Source organism: Berghia stephanieae, chromosome 11 (assembly GCF_034508935.2).
Source record: "Berghia stephanieae isolate SIO BIC M18660-M18661 chromosome 11, UCSD_Bste_1.3, whole genome shotgun sequence".
NCBI classification, from domain to species: domain Eukaryota; kingdom Metazoa; phylum Mollusca; class Gastropoda; order Nudibranchia; family Aeolidiidae; genus Berghia; species Berghia stephanieae.
In genome coordinates, this window is record NC_088370.1 from 39,679,498 (window position 1) to 39,688,293 (window position 8,796).

At 35.9% G+C, this 8,796-nt stretch overlaps 1 protein-coding gene across 1 annotated transcript in view; it reads right to left on the reverse strand.

Annotated features, from left to right (window-relative positions):
- Nucleotides 1-240: 240 nt before the first annotated feature.
- LOC144956966 (uncharacterized) overlaps nt 241-8,796 on the reverse strand; it is a 10,990-nt gene continuing 2,434 nt past the window's right edge. Inside the window, exon 2 of the mRNA XM_078887834.1 lies at nt 241-2,383. Coding sequence (XP_078743960.1) covers nt 692-1,588 — 897 coding nt within the window. The 5' untranslated portion in view covers nt 1,589-2,383 and the 3' untranslated portion in view covers nt 241-691. The remainder of the gene's footprint in view (nt 2,384-8,796) is intronic.

Genomic DNA, 8,796 nt, shown 5'->3' on the forward strand with positions numbered 1-8,796 from the left:
TAAAGAGCCTTTTCCAAGGACTCAATTATGCGCCGAGCGCGAGGCTCGAACCCAAGGCCTTCCGATCCGAAAGCGAGTTTCATACCACAAGACCACATAGCCACATAGAGGAGTGCCTGCTCGTAATAGCCTTTATTTTCTCGCAAATACTGTCGGTTCTCCACGAGTTCTCTCACAAAGAAAAATAAAACTACCCAAAACAAATACACGTTTAGACCTTCTACTTCTGTGCCTTCTATGTGTGTGTTTGTGTGTGTGTGTGTGTGTGTGTGTGTGTGTGTGTGTGATTTTTAAAAAATCTGGAACAATTTTGGTTTTACCAGGAATACACCATGGGCCTCGACTGGGGGTCGAACCTCAGACCTACTGATTACCGGTATTTGACAATAAGCCGCCCCAACTTTTAAAAAACAAAAAGATTGAGCTTTTGTATAACACAACAGGATACCTTGTGAGCGACTGTTTTCAACCAAGGAATATCTTATTTGCTCAGAAGGTTTTTTTGCAGATATTGCTCATAACGTATTTTTTTTTCAACAAAAACATGTAAAACAAGATACTGATATAAACAAATAATAGGGGAAAAATGCTACTGAATAAAAGCAAAACGAAATAAAAATGAAAAAAAAAAACATGGTGATAACAGTAAGCTGGGAAGGAATTTCAAGGGTGGGGTGGTCTTCAATTTAGATTAGAGGTGTTCTATCTCTTGAGCACAATAACCTCTTTGAACAAGCTCAGCAAGCAATGAAGTGACGTCATAACGCTGCTCAGGGACGCTCCTCAGGAGACGACGCATGCAAAATGTAAGATCTGAATCCATTTTTCTTGGGAATATAAAAGGCGTAAATTTCGTGTCAATGTCTGGAATCTTCTGGAGCATCATGCACCACAAAGTAACTCCAAGAGAGAAAGAGTCTGTTTTAATTGCGTCATACACAATGTCCCAATTTACCAATGATCGGATCTCTGGCGCCATGTAGACCGGAGTCCCGGCAACTCCTCGAACAATGGAAGAAGTGCTGTAAGGAAGACGGGCGGATAATCCGAAGTCGATAACGATGGCAGTTTTCTGACGAATCATGATATTTTCTGGTTTCACGTCCCGATGAACGATCCTTCTAGAGTGAATATACCGCAGAGCGCATGCGATCTGAACAAAGTATCGACGAATGTCTTCGTCCGTCAAAGATTTGATGTAGTTGACAAGGGGTCCGCCTGGGATAAATTCCATGAGGAGAATTCCACAAGCTGGAGAAACAATGGGAGCCAAGCATTTGATAATGTTCTGGTGAGCAAGTGACTGGAGAATTCCGACTTCTTGAAAAAACCACGATGGGTCCGGATTGTTGTTTTTCCCTGCAAATTCGAAAACTTTACCAGCAGCAATCACAGGTCCTGACACTTGCGTAGCTGGTTTAAATTGTATGAGAATAACTGCACCCGTGGAGCCTTCGTCTATTGCCTTAACGTTCTGAATAGGAAGAACGTCGAAGGCGTTGTGAACCTTTGATTTCAAATAATCCGCCCCTGAAGCGTCATCGTGGGCATGTTCAAAAGCTTTGCATGGGCGCCTGGGATCCGACATTTTGTAATTTGTGTGCGTACAAAGGTATAATAAAAGTAATTTAAAATGCGATTTCAATTCTAGCTCAGGATGAGTCAATGAATTGGTTTAATTTACTCCTTATCTGAGCAGATTTCAGTGTTATAATGAAATTCGAGGTGAAAGTGTCAACAAATAATTATATTCATCCTTCCCTCAAATAGCAAGTTGTAATGTGTGTATCTGTTACTGATGCGAAATGAAAGAAATAACGCGTAGTCTAAAATCCATAAAACACAGACCAATGTAGAATTTGCTTTAGCATTAAACTCAAACCACGATTCTGTTAAAACATCACAATGGTAAACTGAGATGTACAACGATGTAGTTTACTCTTAGATCTTATTTTCAATTATTTTTTAATCTGGCTTTCTTGTAAGCCCTTTATAAAGGACACAGAAAAAATTTAATGTCTTTCGTCTACAAACGAAACCTCAAAAACAAGTTGTTTTTTTTTTCCAACAAAACTCGGTTTTCGTGAAGTCCATGAATCTCAGAGTCTTACGATGTCTTTTAAAGACCACAAATTATGTTCAGCTTGTGGATCAAAACCCTGTGAAAAACTTGAGAACTAAGTGAAACAAATACTACGAATAGTAAAGTTTGGTCAATGCACTACAGGTTCAATTTTGTCTTTGTATCCGGTGATAAAGAAAATTCTCTGAAGCTGTAAGGGGAGAAATATCTTCCTTTTTTGTTTTTGTTCCCACGTATAGTAAAGAACTGTCTCTGCAAGATTGACTTGCTGGTTCAAGATCGACTTCCTTCTGTGTATATCTGAAAAGAAAAGAAATGTAAACTGAAAATACGCGTCAACAGTCATGACGTCATTTCCCCCGTAATGACGCATGGGAACTTAGTAACTGCAAGATTGACTTGCTGGTTTAAGATCGACTTCCTTCCGTGTATATCTGAAAAGAAAAGAAATGTAAACTGAAAATACGCTTCAACAGTCATGACGTCATTTCCCCCGTAATGACGCATGGTAACTTAGTGACTGGCTCTAAACTACCGGAACAATGGCGGACGCCCTTATGAAATATTTCTCCGATGAGCATAAAAGCGTATCCAGAGGGAATTAGAACATTATAAATCTGATCATGTTTTGACTTTTACATATTCTAATCACAAGACATGAAAAGTTCTAGCCAACATGAAGAATAAAAAGTACCGATCTTCTTTGTTTAGAACCACGATGGCCGCCGTTGCTGGGTGACGTGACATCAGACTATTGAATCCTACTGTAAGAGCTGCTTTTAGTTCATATTTGGTATTTATAATGTGGGATAGAAGTCAGGACGTATTTTTCGAGAGAGTTCCAGAATATATCAAGATAGTTGTGTCGGTGGTTCTGTAACAGGCGTCTTGTCTTATCACTAAATCAAGCAATTATTTTTAAAAATCAAGCTTTTATATAGCGCAATATCCACTAAATTTGCTCAAAGCGGTTTACAAGGGCTCCCTGGTCAACAACAACATTTAACATTTAGGACGGGACATGACGCCTGTTAGGCGAGATTACAATTTTCGGACAAAGACAACGCTGTTAACGGCCAGGTACTCATTTTACACCTGAGTACGGTGAGAGAATGTGAGTAAAGAGCCTTTTCTAAGGACTCAACTATGCGCCGAGCGCGAGGCTCGAACCCAGGACCTTCCGATCCGAAAGCGAGTGTCATACAACAAGACCACATAGACTATGATCAGTAACAGCGTTGGTGACATAACTGGAAAACTGGCCTGGCCCCCAGCGGCGTGCCTAGGGGACGGCACTTTACACAAATTACTCGAAACCGGTGTCTAGTACACCAAAAACATAAGATGAATGCATGAAGCCGGAGATGATAAGGGTGTTTTAAAATGGTAAAGTGAGGAGTGTGAGTGTGAAAAAATACAATACCCGAACGATTCGAGTTACAAACCCTTCATCAGCAAAAAAAAAAAAAAGAAATAAGCCAAAAAAAAAAAAAAAAAAAGGAGAAACAAATATAAAATTTGCCTTTGAAAAACAATAAAAATTCTAATATTTGATATAAATTAAGAGTTTCAAAAGCCATTATTTTTTCAATTTCAAATCTATGTGGGACATAGTGGCGGAAAGTGTTTTCGAAGACAAGAATCACAGCCAAAAGGTAACAAGCAATTACTACTACCATTCTGACGCGACATAAATCGAGATAAATTCCAGATCCATGCGTGTTTGTGCGGCTATGTTGGTCTTGTGCTATGACACTCGCCTTCGGATTATAATGTCCTGGGTTCGAGTCCCGCTCTGAACGGCGCATAGTTGAGTCCTTGGAAAATGCTCTTTAACCCTTTCTTTACCAACTATAGGAAAATCGTCACATTCATTACGATACAAACAACAATTTTCTTATTCAAATTTCTTTTGTACATCATAAAATGTAAAGATAATGAACAGTGTGTTGTAAGCATGTTGTGCTAAAGAAATAATGTAGATATCGCAAGAACTTTACTGCTTTGGTTTGAGTTATAAAAAATAATTTTGTGTTGGTTGGGTGTGAAGTTTTGGGGAATATCCTGAAAATGGCTGGTAAGGAGAGAGTTAAGCTCATTCTTTCCCAGTACTCTGGTGTACAATGGCCGTTAAAAATGTTGTTTCTGTCGGGGAAAAAATTGTAGTCTCGCCTAACAGGCGTCCATGTGTCACGTCCTACATGTTAAGAATTACTGTGTCTTGTGACCCCTTGTAAAACGCTTTGAGCACATTTAATGGATACTTTTAAAAATTGAGCTTTATATAGCGCAATATCCACTAAATGTGCTCAAAGCGCTTTACAAGGGGTCCCTGGTCAACAGCAACATTTAACATGGAGGACGGGACATGCCGCCTGTTAGGCGATATTACACATATATACATATTGTATTTAAAAGATGGAGATAAATCTAAACTGGCAAAGTGACGACAAACATTGGGTGTCTCCCATTCCTGAGGTTAAAAAAAAAAAAAATAAATAAAAAAACAGGCTATTGTCCTATCAAAAGTGCAACAAGGAATGTTGTTGTCTGTTTCACTCTACTAAAACCGAGATGAGCTTTTAGTTGCACAACGATCATAACGACTTACAAAGATCGCGACACATTCATTATATTTTTAGAGCAATGACTTTAAGACTTTTCAACTCAAAGGTAAAACCCGAAGTCTGTCCTACTGTATGGATGTGAAAGTTGGAGTGCATCACCGGCATGTATAGATAGAATGAAGATGACGTCACTCAGGTCTTTGTTATTGGGGAATGTTTTTTTGTTTTTTTTTTTTGTTTGTATTTTGCCATCCGCGTTTATGGGTAATTCTCACTTAACTGTATTATCCAGACTATAAACATTCATGGTTACACACAGTTTAGTGTGTTGGTCCGTTATATTTCCGGATGGCAATGTTGTGAGCTTCTAAACCAAGTGCGTACTATCTATAAGGAAGGTACCGATTTTCGTAAACAGGTGAAGGCGTAAGCTACTCAAAATAAAATGGATGGATAGAATTTAAAATGAAGAAGTATGGAAAAGAACACAGCAGAAACCAGTGGGAGAGGAAATAGGACGAAGACGATGGAGGTGGATTGGACACACCCAAGAATAACTCCACTATAACAAAGAAAGTATTGGACTGGAACCCTCAGGGCAGAAGATTAAGGGAAAGGCTTCGAGGAACATGGGGAGAATTAAAGAAGCTGATTGACATACAGTGAAGTGATAAGACATGGAACGAGATAACAAAAGAGTTAGCTCAAGATAGAGAAGGATGGAAACTGTTTGTCTATGGCGAATATCCTGACCCAAGGTGAAAAAGGCAATGATGATGATGATGAATGACGTTAAAATAGGTTCTAATTATCTTATTAAAAAATCAAGCGATGGCGACATTAACCAGTAACCGGAGGGGTGAAAATGTAGTGTTGTGTTATTTAAAAAGATGAAATTGTCTTTTACCTTGCTAAATATTTTTAGGATCGTTATATGATATCAACTTTCAAACATTTTGATTCCATAGAATGCATCCGTTATTGATACAAAAATAAGGAAACAGTTTCTACGTTATCTGTGATACAAACTACTAGTTGAGCAATCTTTTTTTAATGGAGCTTTTATATAACGCAATATCCACTAAATGTGCTCAAAGTGCTTTACAAGGGGTCCCTGGCCAACAGCAACATTTAATATTTAGGACGAGACATAGCGCCTGTTAGGCGATATTACAATTTTTTTTCGAACAGATACAACGCTGTAAACGACCAGGTACTCTTTTTACACCTGGGTACGGTGAGAGAATGTGAGTAAAGAGCCTTTTTCAAGGACTCAACTATGCGCCGAGCGAGACTCGAACCCAGGACCTTCCGATCCGAAAGCGAGTGTCATACCACTAGATCTCATAGCCGCGGAATTCAATAGTAACCGGTTAACTGCAATACTCTGAAAAGACGCGTATTTAAAAATTTGGCCAGAAAACTCGTCATTCAAATACCGATCTTGATTCAAATATTAAAAATCCATCAAATGTGATATGAATTATGTTGACAAATTAGATCTTTTACACGAGAATTTTTTTATGAGTAGAATAACTAAAATATTAAAATATGACCAGCCTCATCCACTAAAAAATACTTGAGCATTTATATAGCGCAATATCCACTAAACGTGCTCAAAGCGCTTTACAAGGGGTCCCTGGCCAACAGCAACACACAACATGTAGGACGAGACATGACGCCTGTCAGGCGATATTACAAATTTTTGGGACAGAGACAACGCTGTTAACGGCCAGGTACTCATTTTACACCTGAGTACGGTGAGAGAATGTGAGTAAAGAGCCTTCTCCAATGACTCAACTATGCGCCGAGCGAGGCTCGAACCCAGGACCTTCCGATCCGAAAGCGAGTGTCATACCACTAGACCACATAGCCGCACTAAGACCATCAGTTATTATGTTAGGAAGGTGTGGTCGACCTTTCTGTTTTTCAACTAAAACAGAAAGACACCGAAAATCTTTTCTGCCGTCTGTTTAAGGCTTTATAATATCAAGCAATAATCATTTTATATAATTATTTTCCCTTTTTTTTTTTACTTCCAATTACTGTAAATATGAATTTACTAATTTATTTGTTTTGCAATATTTTCGATTTTTAGTTTACAGTGACGGTTTAACCATTATACAATTATATATATGCATTATATAAAGCACAATTCTGGCCGTTAAACTGCTTCCTATACATCATATTTCCATTATCTATTTATTTTACTGTGTTAATTATAACACATGTACAAAAAAAATAACAAAAAAATATTTCGTTTTCAGGATGCAATAAAGTATTATTTTTATCATTATTATTATTATTGTTATTATTATTATTACGAATTGACTGACTTCAGGCCTTTCGCTTCCTAATCATCCGATCGGGACGCCTCGGCTGCCTCTCTAATCATCCATGTCATTTCCTTCCACTGTTCACGGTCTTTACGAAATTAGCATCCACAGCAAAAGACCGTGATTATTATTATTATTATTATTATTATTATTATTATTATTATTATTATTATTATTATTATTATTTATTAATTATTATTATTATTATTATTATTATTATTATATTATTATTATTATTATTATTATTATTATTATTATTATTATTATTATTATTATTATTATTATTATTATTAATATTATTATATTATTATTATTATTATTATTATATATTATTATTATTACTATCATTATTACATTATTATTATTATTATTATTATTATATTATTATTATTATTATTATTATTATCATATTATTATATATTATTATTATTATTATTAATTATCATTATTATTAATATTATTATTATTATTACCATTATCATTATTATTATTATTATTATTATTATTAATTATTATTATTATTATTATTATTATTATTATTATTATTATTATTATTATTATTATTACCATTATCATTATTATTATTATCATTATTATTATTATTATTATTATTTTATTATTATTATTATTATTATTATTATATTATTATTATTATTATTATTTTAAATTATTATTATTATTATTATTATTATTATTATTATTATTATTATTATTATTATTATTAACATAACTATTCACTGATTCGTCGATAACATTCCTGTCATAACCTAGGGACCATTTCCTCTCACATGAATAACGACTCTTTTGTTGCATTCCTAATATCCCATCCAACAAAATGAACAAACACTGCGATTCTCACTAAATTATATTACTTGTGCGGCTATGTGGTCTAGTGGTATGACACTCGCTTTCGGATCGGAAGGTCCTGGGTTCGAGCCTCGCGCTCGGCGCATAGTTGAGTCCTTGGAAAAGGCTCTTTACCCACATTCTCTCACCGTACTCCGGTGTAAAATGAGTACCTGGCCGTTAACAGCGTTGTCTTTGTCCGAAAAATTGTAACATCGCCTAACAGGCGGCATGTCCCGTCCTACATGTTAAGTGTTGCTGTTGGCCAGGGACCCCTTGTAAAGCGCTTTGAGCACATTTAGTGGATATTGCTCTATATAAAGCTCGTTTATTTTTTTTTTTTACTCGGTCATCAAAGCTCCTTTGCCAGTTGTTATCCTGACGAAGGGTTTGCATCGAAAGATATAGTGTTTGTAGTAGTCTATTCTCAAGCGTCTCCTTTCTTTAATCTTTCGGAAGTTTTTAAATTTACTACATAAGTAATTTACTAAGATTATAAGAAAATAGGTATCTACTGTGAACTAGCAATTAATAAATCCATAAAATAATACCATTGGAGTGTTATTCGACACCCGAAACTCATGTGTATATGTGACCCACCGTCTCTAAACGGTATAATGTCGGGATGACTCGGGTGCAAAAAATATAATTTATTGAAAAAAAACAAGAAACTTGGGGTTTGTTTGGATTATGTTAGAGAATGAAGACAATTTCTTACAATGCAACAGCTCAAAAATTGGTATTAACTATCAAGTGAATCCTAAAGTCAGTTTTCGGTGTCTCATTCATCCCGACATAAAACCGTTTCGAGACGAAGGGTCACATGATGTCACCAGGGTGTCGAATATTCTGATGACAAGATACACTCAAGATTCGGGTGTCAAATAACAAACACTCCGTTTAATAAAACTTCCCCAGAAAACTCGCCCTTCGAATATCTATCGATTTAAATCAGATAAGATAT